Source organism: Triplophysa rosa, linkage group LG18, assembly GCF_024868665.1.
Source record: "Triplophysa rosa linkage group LG18, Trosa_1v2, whole genome shotgun sequence".
NCBI classification, from domain to species: domain Eukaryota; kingdom Metazoa; phylum Chordata; class Actinopteri; order Cypriniformes; family Nemacheilidae; genus Triplophysa; species Triplophysa rosa.
In genome coordinates this window covers 12884412-12896972 of record NC_079907.1, presented here as the reverse complement: position 1 = coordinate 12896972, position 12561 = coordinate 12884412, and the positions used below count along the sequence as shown (strand labels likewise).

The following is a 12561-nucleotide window of genomic DNA, read 5'->3' as shown; positions in this document are numbered from 1 at the left end:
AACGCAAACAGTTTAAAAGCAAACTGTCTTAAGCCAAGTTCCAGACAAACTTAAATGTTAGAGGTGTCTTGATCAAAACCAACTTGCACTGACATATCTTAAAACTATATTTACTTGTATACAGTGGTGTGAAAAGTGTTGACCCCTTCCTGATTTTGTATTTTTTTGCATGTTTGTCACACTTTAAAGTTTCAGATCATCAAACAAATTTAAATATTAGTCAAAGTAAACACAACATGCAGTTTTTAAATGAAGGTTTTTATTATTAAGGGAAAACAAAATCCAAAACTACATGGACCTGTGTGAAAGTGTTTGCACCCCCTGTTAAAACATAACTTAACTGTGGTTTATCACACCAGAGTTCAAATTTCTCTAGCCACACCCAGGCCTGATTACTGCCACACCTGTTCGCAATCAAGAAATCACTTAAATAGGACCTGCCTGACAAAGTGAAGTAGACCAAAGATCCTCAAAAGCTAGACATCATGCCGAGACCCAAAGAAATTCAGAAACAAATGAGAAAGAAGGTAATTGAGATCTATCAGTCTGGAAAAGGTTATAAAGCGATTTCTAAAGCTTGGGACTCCAGCGAACCACAGTGAGAGCCATTATCCACAAATGGCGAAAACATGGAACAGTGGAGAACCTTCCCACAGCGCAGCGACGACTCATCCAAGAGGTCACAAAAGACCCCACAACAACATCCAAAGAACTGCAGGCCTCACTTGCCTCAGTTAAGGTCAGTGTTCGTGACTCCACCATAAGAAAGCGACTGGGCAAAAATGTTCTGCATGGCAGAGTTCCAAGACGAAAGCCGCTGCTGAGCAAAAAGAACATAAAGGCTCATCTGTTTTGCCAGAAAACATCTTGATGATCCCCAAGACTTTTGGGAAAATACTCTGTGGACTGACGAGACAAGTTAAACTTTTTGGAAGGTGTGTGTCCCATTACGTCTGGCGTAAAAGTAACACCGCATTTCAGAAAAAGAACATCATACCAACAGTAAAATATGGTGGTGGTAGTGTGATGGTCTGGGGCTGTTTTGTTGCTTCAGGACCTGGAAGACTTGCTGTGATAAATGGAACCATGAATTCCGCTGTCTACCAAAAAATCCTGAAGGAGAATGTCCGGCCATCTGTTCGTGACCTCAAGCTGAAGCAAACTTGGGTTCTGCAGCAGGACAATGATCCAAAACACACCAGCAAATCCACCTCTAAATGGCTGAAGAAAAACAAAATGAAGACTTTGGAGTGGCCTAGTCTTGACCTGAATCCTATTGAGATGCTGTGGCATGACCTTAAAAGGGCGGTTCATGCTCGAAAACCCTCCAATGTGGCTGAATTACAACAAATCTGAAAAGATGAGTGGACCAAAATTCTTCCTCCACAGCGCTGTAACTATGGGATGAATTTAATATCAAAATGATTAACAAATGCATGCACAGTCATCCGTGAACGTGATACAAGTTACACTTGTATTTTAGTATTCACAAACAAATGCCGTATGATTTGAATCTGTGAAATTTAGATTGTAATAAACATGAGGCGATTTGTACAAATAGAGACAGATTTGTGAATACAATGTTTTATTTTGTGTTCATGTATAATCATTTTGTGCATACCAATGAGACGTTGTGCATTTGTGTATCCTGCAACGCGCGTCCATTCATCCTGTTCTGTGCATTCGGAGTTTGAGACGTTCTTTACGCGGTTTTGCATTGGACAATCCACACACAAACAACTTCAGATCCACGCACAACCGTGCATAAACTACGGCCTACCACTAGATGGCAGTCTGACGGAGCGACGCAGAGGTTGCGCTAGACTTTTTCATTGTCAGTCATTTTGACGAACAGGCTCATAAAAAATCCGTCATAATCTATTTTTACCCGTCACTATGGTCCATGGTTGATGATACGTGCTAATTAGCATGTTTGTGACATCATCACTATGTACATGCGTTTACTCTCTGAACTTACTGAACTGAATACCCAATAAAGTCGTTTACATATTTAATGTTTCTGTTGTCATACATAAAACAATAATTACAGACAAATGTTTATAATCATAACAGTAACAATGACAGGTGCTTGAAAACGCTGTTTTTTAATCATTTATTAATTTACTTACAAGTTACTTTAAGATGCTGTTTTGTTATGAATGTGCTTCTGCCGCTCACTGAACGGAAAAGACGCAGAGAAACATTTTCCCCGTACTTAAAGTTAAGGGTTATCCAAAATAACGTTAGTCGCTATCTCTCTCTCTCTGAAGGAAAAAAATTGTAAACACCGCACCACTGTGCGCGCCTGTGTGTATGTGTGAGCACGCGACGCGGGGGTCTGATTAAGTGACAGATGCATGCATTGCAGAATCAGATCCTCAAACTATGGTATCGTTGTGTTATTATGAAAAGTGTAAAAATATTTTCAGTTCGTTTTGAATCTATTGCAAAATAGATTAGACGGTGGTGAGACGGCATAGTCTAATGACTTACACGAGTCTCCACTGATCCCGTTTTCCTGAATGGGCGAGACGTTTATGAGTAATGAATGGGGAAACATGCGCCCTTTCCTCCGGTCACTTACGATCACGTTCTGATGAAAGGAAATGATTGGATGCTACCAATTTGACATAAAGGGGAATTACAAATTGCCCTCATTGTAATCGTCAAAATGACTCTCGCCCATTCAAAAAAAGGGATCAGTGGAGACTCGTGTATAAACAAGTCATTAGACTATGCCGTCTCACCACCGTCTAATCTGTTTCGCCATAGTTTCAAAACGAACTGAAAATATTTTTACACTTTTTATAATAACACAGCGATAACGTTGTTCAAAATGACTGACAATGAAAAAGTCTAGCGCAAGCTTTGCCGCAAACCTCTGCATCGCTCCGTCAGACTGCCATCTAGTGGTAGGCCGTAGTTTATGCACGGTTGTGCGTGGATCTGAAGTTGTTTGTGTGTGGATTGTCCAATGCAAAACCGCGTAAAGAACGTCTCAAAATCCGAATGCACAGAACAGGATGAATGGACGCGCGTTGCAGGATACACAAATGCACAACGTCTCATTGGTATGCGCAAAATGATTATACATGAACACAAAATAAAACATTGTATTCACAAATCTGTCTCTATTTGTACAAATCGCCTCATGTTTATTACAATCTAAATTTCACAGATTCAAATCATACGGCATTTGTTTGTGAATACTAAAATACAAGTGTAACTTGTATCACGTTCACGGATGACTGTGCATGCATTTGTTAATCATTTTGATATTAAATTCATCCCGTATGTAACAGACTCATTGCAAGTTATCGCAAACACTTGATTGCAGTTGTTGCTGCTAAGGGTGGCCCAACCAGTTATTAGGTTTAGGGGGTGCAAACAATTTTTCACACAGGTCCATGTAGTTTTGGATTTTGTTTTCCCTTACTGCATGTTGTGTTTACTTGTTATCTTTGACTAATATTTAAATTTGTTTGATCTGAAACATTAAAGTGTGACACGCATGCAAAAAAAAAGAAATCAGGAAAGGGGACAACACATTTTTTTCACACCACTGTATACTTCGATTGTGTTGTCTCAAGATGCATACCGTAAAAACGTTTTTTTTGTTAAGTACATTTTTTTAAAACCACTTGTTTCCTATTTTAAGTAAGGCCTAGTCCTGATTTAAGATAATCCCTGTCCAGGAAACCGCCCCTGTGTATTATCTAAAATCCTAACTTGAAAGTACAGACAGTAGTTTTATTTCACTTCATTATATCTTATCCTTATATTCGCAATGCTTTCCTAATTTTATTTATTCATTTTATTACATTGGGTCAGTACTGTCTTCACATGATTAACCCTCAATGCTCTCTGAGGACTAGATTTTCTTAATACATGAAACCCACACAATTTTTAAAAAAGGTTTATTAAACAAGTCTGATAACAAAACACGCTCCTGCACGAAAAACTACTGCAACACACAACTGCCTCGGTATCTTCACCTCTTCTTGAAGCCGTATTTTTTTCTTTCGTAGAAAAGGTCAGTCTTTGAGCTACCAAGGTTCACGATCTTAGGACATCCATCTCTCTGTGTTAAAAACAACATGGAATTATAACAACAAACAGTTATAAAGAAATATTTAGCATTTTAATACACAGTTACACTCAACGCAACATGAGATCGACAGTCTCACATACACTAAACAAAAACTAAACCTGGAGGATATGACAATCTCTGAATCTAAATAGTATCATTTTTTAACAGGAATTTAAGCAAAGAGTTATTCAAGCAGAAGTGTTGCAGGTGACTCACGTCTTTCTCCTGGATGGTGCACTCTTTACAGTAGTAGGCATCAGATACTCCAGGTCCTCCACAGATAACACAGCGGCCCTGGTATGACCCATAGTTGCATTCATCACAAATACGAACCAGTGTGCAGGGTCTGACATACGAGTCACAGATAACGCATTTGCCATCACCTGAAAAGAATAAGCACACACACATTTGCTGAGAGACAATATTGCCATTCAACCAAGAAAACAAAAACATACATTTATTATATATATATATAGTGTAAAAACTTACATTTTTCACACAGTCGTCCAATGGCTGCAAAAGAGAGAGAGTTAAAATGAGATTCAATGCATTTCAACGTTTGCTATACTTTTAACTACTAAAGACGCTGTACACAAACGAGTGAGCACGTTTGCATCCGTTCTAGCTAATCGCTACAATACATCACAAGACATTTTTCGTGATTATTTTTGCTATAGTCGTAAACTGTTAACTAATTATGACTCGACCAGGGAAAACGTTGTACTCCCACTCAAAAGTAATGCATGTATTGCCTTTATCGTGTATAAATGAGTCCTTGATTCAACTACATTCTAAACAGTCTAACCGACTTGCTAGCAGTTAATCTGTCTATCAACTAAAGAACTGTGCGGAGATATTAAATATCTGAGAATAATGCCAACGGTCTACTATAATAAATGATATGCCTACCAACACCGGCCTGTTTTCTGCAAAAAATCAAATCTGGATGATGTTTTGCCATTTTCAAAGAACGAAGCAGCTAGCTGTACAAACACTAGCGTAGCGACGACGCAGCAGTGAGTGACCTCTGAACTTTTCTTCTACGGCTCGTTTCGGATTAAGAGATGCGGAGCGTCTTTTAGTGACATCTGCTGGACAAGGTATAACATGACCGTCAGCGACGAACTTGGATAATATTATCAAACAGTCGATTAAAAAATCATGAGGAGGGATAAGAATGCAAGTAAGGTGGTGGATGAATAAACGCATAAATAAAAGAATGTATAAATGAACAGGTTTTAGAAAATATTGTAAAAAAAAAAGTTTCATTATTTTAAGACAAGGTCCTGAAAGCAAAAGATGAACAACTGGAAAACACATTTTACCAGTTAACAGAGTAAGGTAGATACTTTTATCCATCCTTTTTGTTGACTTGTTTTTTTTTACAGTTCATACGAGAAAAGACAAACATTCTCAATCGTTTTATTTTAAAAAAGAGAAGATTTTAACGTCCATTAATTTCAACATCCTTCCAAGACAACCCGTTCATAAACCCGCACGTCATTTTCTGGCGTCACATCTTTGTCAGTGAACAAAATGGCAACCTACTGCTTAACCGTCGCAAGGCTTCAGGTATCTAACATCTTCTTTTGAAAGTGTCAAAATGCATGACTTTGACCTGGTCGTGTCTGTATCACTGCCATACATGTGTTTGCGTTTCATTTTGTAGTACACACATTAAGTGAAGCGCTTTTCGTGTTGATATCTGCTCGTGAAGTGTGCCCAGGTCACAGTGTCCAAGGATGTCTGCTGCAGATGGCTTTCTGCTAACGGCTGGCGTACAATCTTTATTGACAGCTGTGTAAATAAGACAACGAAAGCACGTGTTTGTGAATAGTTGTAGCTTTTGTACCGTTTACCTTATTGTTAAATTTGTATGTTTGGCTGATAAGTTTGACTCGCAAGGTGAACGCAAGGTTAAAACAGCGCTGTGAGGATAGCTTCGCCGACGATAGAGATTTGATATCGGAAACTGCTACTTGGGTTTGAGGCAGTGATTTAATGAAAATACGATTACATTTACCGGTGAACGTCATAAATTTCCCATAAATGACGCATGATACGGCTTCATAACTTGGAAAAAAACCCATAGCATTACACATAAGATCACATCACTTTATCAAAATGAGCAGGTATTTTTACAACATGACATATTATATTATCCATATTTATGTTTTCCCTGTTGTTATTGCGTGTGTATAAACAAACTTTCATTTCATTTGTAAAGAACAAAGCACGTACAAAATACAGAAGTAAACAATCTGGCATTTAGTATTTAAGCAATCTGTTAAACTTTTGAATATCCAAAACATGAAATTAAATTTCAGATTCTTTACATGAGGTGTATGTCAATATTTGCTATATAAGTGTATTGCTCTCTTGTGAACCAGTTGTTTACTGTATTTGACAATTCGTTCTAGTGTTATTTATATGTTTGTCGTACATAATGATTCCGTGTTTGTTTATTTCAGCTTGCTCTGGGCCAAGGTGCCCGACGCCTGCATGTAGCGGCAGCTCTCAACGCAAAGGCCAATGTAGCCATGAGCCGCTTTGAGCCAAACTCTTATATCAACTATGACAAGCTTCGCTCAAATATTGACATTGTGCGCAAGAGGTCAGTGGGCCTGGTATTTTACTTTTTTTTCTACTCCGAACAAATCCTCTTTAATATTGTGCTGTTATTCACATGTTGTTCGATAAATATACATCAGAGTCTTAACCTGTGAACATTTTCCAGGCTTAACCGGCCTCTCACTCTGTCAGAGAAGATCGTCTATGGCCATCTGGATGACCCAGCCGGACAGGAAATTGCTCGAGGGCGGACCTACTTGCGCCTGCGACCAGATCGGGTTGCCATGCAAGATGCGACGGCACAGATGGCCATGCTGCAGTTCATCAGCAGTGGACTTCCAAGAGTAGCAGTGCCTTCCACCATCCATTGTGACCATCTTATCGAGGCCCAGACTGGAGGAGCCCAAGATCTTCAAAGGGCCAAGGTGATAAAGCCCATAGAGTAACATATTAAAAGACAACATATGGAGAATTTTTTTAAATTGTAGTTAATTCTGTTATTTTTAACTAGGAAGTGAATCAAGAGGTTTACAATTTCCTTGCTAGCGCAGGGGCCAAATATGGTGTTGGCTTCTGGAAACCTGGTTCTGGGATCATCCATCAGGTATAGGAGAACGAGCTTTTGGTTAGTGGTCGACTGATGTCTGGATATTTATATATTTAACTGTTTGTTTTTTTCTTAGATTATCCTAGAGAATTATGCGTACCCTGGAGTCATGTTGATTGGCACAGACTCTCACACTCCTAATGGTGGTGGCCTGGGTTGTATCTGCATTGGAGTGGGTGGTGCTGATGCTGTTGATGTCATGGCAGGCATCCCCTGGGAGCTGAAGTGTCCTAATGTGAGTTGCTATAGGTCCCTATGAGCGGTTTAAAATCATTGTTGCATTTGGTAATAAAAGGAGCATTACCTCTGCATGCTACTGCTAAAAAATTAACATGGCTTGTTAACGGCTTTTTAGGTCATCGGTGTGAAACTGACAGGCACATTATCTGGTTGGACCTCACCGAAAGATGTCATTCTTAAAGTAGCTGGTATTTTGACTGTGAAGGGTGGTACGGGTGCCATTGTGGAGTATCACGGCCCGGGTGTGGACTCTATCTCCTGCACAGGTGAAACTAGAAAAGTAACAAACACAGTGTTGGCATGTTCCTTCATTCATTGTAAATACCGAACATGCTCTGCATGCTTTTGGGTTTTCTAAACAGGTATGGCCACCATCTGTAACATGGGTGCTGAAATTGGAGCCACCACCTCTGTGTTCCCATTCAACCACCGGATGAAGACATACTTGGAGAAAACAGGTCGTGAAGGTAAGCAAGCAGCAATAAACAGAATAAAAAGATACTTTGGCTACTTGGTTATAGGTTTGATTGGATTCATTCCACTTTTCTTTCATTGTACAGAAATCGCTGCGGTGGCGGATGAGAACAAAGACCTGCTGGTGCCCGATTCAGGTTGTCATTACGACCAGGTGATTGAGATCAATTTGAGTGAGGTAAGACCAGATGAAGGTTCATTTTAGATTCTGTTGTTTGTGTCTCCCACAAAGTTCATAGGTTAAAATACCCTAACTATTTTCAATATAGCTGAAGCCTCACATCAATGGCCCATTTACTCCTGACCTGGCCCACCCTGTTTCAGAAGTTGGCTCTGTTGCTGAGAAAAACGGCTGGCCCTTGGAGGTTAAAGTCGGTGGGTGATTTAATGTCTGCCTTTAAGTACAGTGTTTTTATGGTCAAAACTGACTATCATTAACCTTTGCTGTCTCATCTACATATTACAGGACTGATTGGAAGCTGCACCAACTCCAGTTATGAGGATATGGGCAGAGCTGCCTCTTTAGCCAAACAGGCACTGGACAAAGGCCTCAAGTGCAAAGCTCAGTTCACAGTCACCCCTGGATCTGAGCAGATTCGTGCCACAATTGAGAGAGATGGATATGTATGAGTTTGAGTTGGCATTTCTTATTTATTTAAATATTAGTTGTAGGACATTCTTATTGTTTTTTTTTATTTTTACTGGTTACTTGTGTGCATTTAATATTGAATTGTTCTGCATTTGGTGTATAATAATAGTATATACGTCTGTAGGCTCAAATTTTGAGGGATGTTGGTGGAGTTGTCCTTGCTAACGCCTGTGGACCCTGCATTGGTCAGTGGGACAGGTAAAGTATTTGTCCTTTTTAAACCAAGCTATTTGATTTTTTTCCCCCTTGTGAATGTTTTCTGAGTTACTGTCACAATAAAGCCAGACAGGGTAGGTTAATTTCACTTTAAAAGGATTAGTTTTGTTATATCTGCACTGGCATACTTTCACACCCACCTACACCCCATCAAGAACCCTGCGTTCAGCAAACGAGCGGCGTCTTGTATTTTCTTCTCAAAAGGGCAGTAAATCGCTTTCCCGCTCATTCTCACTCTTCAACTCTTTCCTGGTGGAACATTCTTCCCAACTCAGTCTGGTCAACCACATCTCTCACAACATTCAAAAAACTACTTAAAACCCATCTCTTCTGTGAATACTTGACAGACAAATGAAAAAAAAAACTCTCTAAACAGGTATTGGTTTGGTTTTTGTTGAAACTAGTAACTTTGTATTAGCACGTATTGTATTATTGCTCCTGTATGACATATCACTTATTGCTCCCTGAACTCTCTGTAAGTCGCTTTGGATGAAAGTGTCTGCTAAATGTAAATGTAAATCTGCACACTGTATTTTATTACTTGAGAGGTGCTATAAAAGCCATAAAAGTTGCACAGAGAGTGTATGGGTGATCAGTAGTCATGGGAGTGTTTTTCTACAAAAAATGTTTAACCCCAGAATGCTGCAATCGAGCATTCTGAATCAAGTATTAAAAAAAAAAGTGTGTGTAAATAAAACTATATGACCTAAACCAATCAAAACTTACTTGCAGACGTGATGTCAAGAAGGGAGAGAAGAACACCATTGTCACATCGTTCAACAGAAACTTTACAGCTAGAAATGACGCTAACCCTGCCACTCATGCTTTCGTCACTTCCCCGGAGGTACTGTGCTGTTAACATTTCTTGCGCCGCCTACAGTCACAATACACTGACTGAATTCTGTATCATTTCTTTTACGTTTTTATGAAGTCATCTTTGTCACCTCACAGATTGTCACAGCCCTCGCCATTGCAGGCACACTGAATTTCAACCCAGAGACTGACTATCTCACAGCCCCCAATGGAGAGAAGTTTAAACTGGAGCCACCCACAGGAGATGAACTTCCTGCTCGTGACTTCGACCCCGGTCAGGACACCTACCAGAACCCACCAGCCGATGGTTCCGGCCTGAAAGTGGACGTCAACCCACAGAGCAACCGCCTGCAGCTGCTAGACCCTTTTGATAAATGGAGTGGAAAAGACCTTGAGGACCTTCAAGTGCTTATCAAGGTATATAATTGTACCAGGGTGTTATTTCTTCCTCGTGCTTCTCTTCAACGTCAATCTAAATCAGTGTTCCATTTTGACATTTTTAGTAAATTAACCTTATTTGAAAAACAAAAAAATGAAGCATGACTCATTCATTTTAGTTTTTGATTCAATCAAAGCCTCAAAAATGTATCCGAGTGAAAACAAAACTAAGTTGGAAACTATAATGCTCTGTTTAATGTTTCCCTCATTATCAGGTGAAAGGCAAGTGCACCACAGACCACATCAGTGCCGCAGGACCCTGGCTGAAGTTCCGCGGCCACCTCGACAACATTTCCAATAATATGCTTATTGGTGCTGTTAATATTGATAATGATGCCGTTAATAAAATTCGTAACCATCTGACTGGAGAATACGGTGGTGTCCCAGATGTTGCCCGTTATTACAAAGTAGGTGCTTGGCATGCACTGTTTTTACTTATTTCATTTTAAAAGGAAACATTTGTTGCTAACTTTTTGTGGCTTGTGATTGTTCACAGAAGCACAATGTTTCATGGGTAGTGGTGGGAGATGAGAACTACGGTGAGGGTTCCAGCAGAGAGCACGCTGCTCTGGAGCCCAGACATCTAGGTGGGAGGGCCATCATTGTGAAGAGCTTTGCTAGAATCCATGGTAAGTGCAAAATAGAAATAAAACATTTTTGAAGCCAAGTGTCTAGATTAGCAATTCATTTTTTTATTGCATCAACAGAAACTAATTTGAAGAAACAAGGTGTGCTGCCTCTCACCTTCTCCAACCCTGCCGATTATGACAAAATCCGCCCAGATGATAAAATCTCCATTGAAGGCCTTGTTAGCTTTGCACCTGGAAAGGTGACTTTTGATTATACACCTATTTTGCCTGTTTTAGGATTTCCTTGCTTGGCAAACACCCATAATTGACAAAAGAAGAGAATCATTATATAATAATTGTACTGCTTGATAATTAATCTCAGTAATATGAATACAATCATGTGTAATCTTGTGTTTCATTAGTCACTGAAGGCCGTCATCAAGCACATCGATGGAAGCAAAGAAACTATTGAGTTAAACCATACCTTCAACGAGACCCAGATTGAATGGTTCAAGGCCGGTTCTGCCCTCAACAGGATGAAATTACAGCAATGAGTTATTGGCCCCTAAATGTTGATGAGGGCTATAGACAGGTGTTTATGGGCTAGGAGGGGTTATGTATCAAGCAGAGAGATTGGTACGTATATGAAAGGTTTATACATACTCTCATGTTATGTAAAGAGTGCATACAATACATTTTTATACTCCGTTGCATAGACAAGTCATGTCAATACACAAACCTATACGGGGTGGATAAGAGATTATTATACATTTATTTGTAGTGCAGATGAACGTTCTTGAGTTAAGAAATGAGTTAAATTGTAATGCTTGTACATTTCGAGACTGGTTATTATCACACAATAAATCATTATAAAGGGACGGAAGACACTAGAGTTTAATTCATAAAATCAGACGGTAACAATTATGTCTGACCTTCCATCTTTGTTTGTAATATTACACTGAACTGGGAAGTGTTTGTGAATTTATCTGCTGTAATCACATCTATTGCATCTATATTGTGTTTCACAGTTTTTTAACAGAGCTTTTTGACCACTCAATGATTTGCGCAAGCTGAAACCTGACCCTTTATTTTTCACGTAGCTGTTTTTACTGTGAGTCAGAATGACTTGTCTATGCTTAATGTGCAGTATCGGCAGATTTTGTCATCCACACCACACAAAACTGTCAAATGTGCGTACTGGTTTGCATCACAGGTCAAGTCTTTAAATGTGTTAAAACAGAATGGTTATTTATAAAAATAAAATGTCAATGGATTGCAAATGTGCATTATCTGAAGCATCTTAGCTCACACTTTTGAGCAGTAGATCAGTAAGCAGACCTCTATGCTTGTGAGCACTTTCTCTGTATATTTGAGTGCCCTTTTTTGTAGGGTTGTGTTTTTTTTTGTCGTTACGAAGTTCAAGGCATTGACATAATCATTGTCAGATTTTAAAGCCTGTTTTCAGAAAGCGGCCAACTAGCTTTATCTGATTTAAATTCATGCTCATCCTATTAAATTTTACTGTTGTGTGAATGCTAGCCAAGGCAACGTAAAAGTGAGTAAAACTGCTGTAACCAGATATACCTGGGTATGTTTGCAGCTCGGTGAAATAAATGAGGGGTCTTTGACTACTTGTAACACCCCACAGACACACTCCTGCATTATTTTTCTTTTTTTGTTATTTTTTCCCCAGAGGAAATGAATGCTGATCAGTCATGGGGGATTATAAAATAAAGTTATTTCAAATATGGTTGCTTTTGTGGTTGTATGAGAGTTAAAGCATTAACTGATTATTGCAGTGTTTCCCGTAAACGTTATGTGGACCAAATTTAACTTCTGGTAAACCTCCGCAAAGAATCAATAACTGTTGAGTAGTTTTAATTGAATACAGTTA

General features: G+C 39.2%; 2 protein-coding genes across 2 annotated transcripts; one reads left to right on the top strand and one right to left on the bottom strand.

Annotated features, from left to right (window-relative positions):
• Window positions 1-3900: 3900 nt before the first annotated feature.
• On the bottom strand, window positions 3901-5123 carry phf5a (PHD finger protein 5A). Its single transcript, XM_057358926.1, has 4 exons — window positions 5000-5123; window positions 4580-4603; window positions 4307-4473; window positions 3901-4081 (listed from the first exon to the last, which is right to left on the bottom strand). Exons 1-4 carry the CDS (start codon window positions 5049-5051, stop codon window positions 3992-3994), a joined length of 333 nt encoding a protein of 110 aa, XP_057214909.1. The 5' UTR covers window positions 5052-5123; the 3' UTR covers window positions 3901-3991.
• A 472-nt stretch (window positions 5124-5595) lies between these two features.
• Window positions 5596-12417, top strand: aco2 (aconitase 2, mitochondrial). The gene is made up of 17 exons (XM_057358366.1): window positions 5596-5662; window positions 6562-6704; window positions 6828-7086; window positions 7173-7265; window positions 7345-7503; window positions 7624-7774; window positions 7871-7975; window positions 8069-8160; window positions 8252-8357; window positions 8449-8606; window positions 8756-8829; window positions 9580-9691; window positions 9799-10077; window positions 10314-10505; window positions 10595-10727; window positions 10806-10927; window positions 11090-12417. Exons 1-17 carry the CDS (start codon window positions 5627-5629, stop codon window positions 11219-11221), a joined length of 2346 nt encoding a protein of 781 aa, XP_057214349.1. The 5' UTR covers window positions 5596-5626; the 3' UTR covers window positions 11222-12417.
• The last annotated feature ends 144 nt before the right edge of the window (window positions 12418-12561 follow it).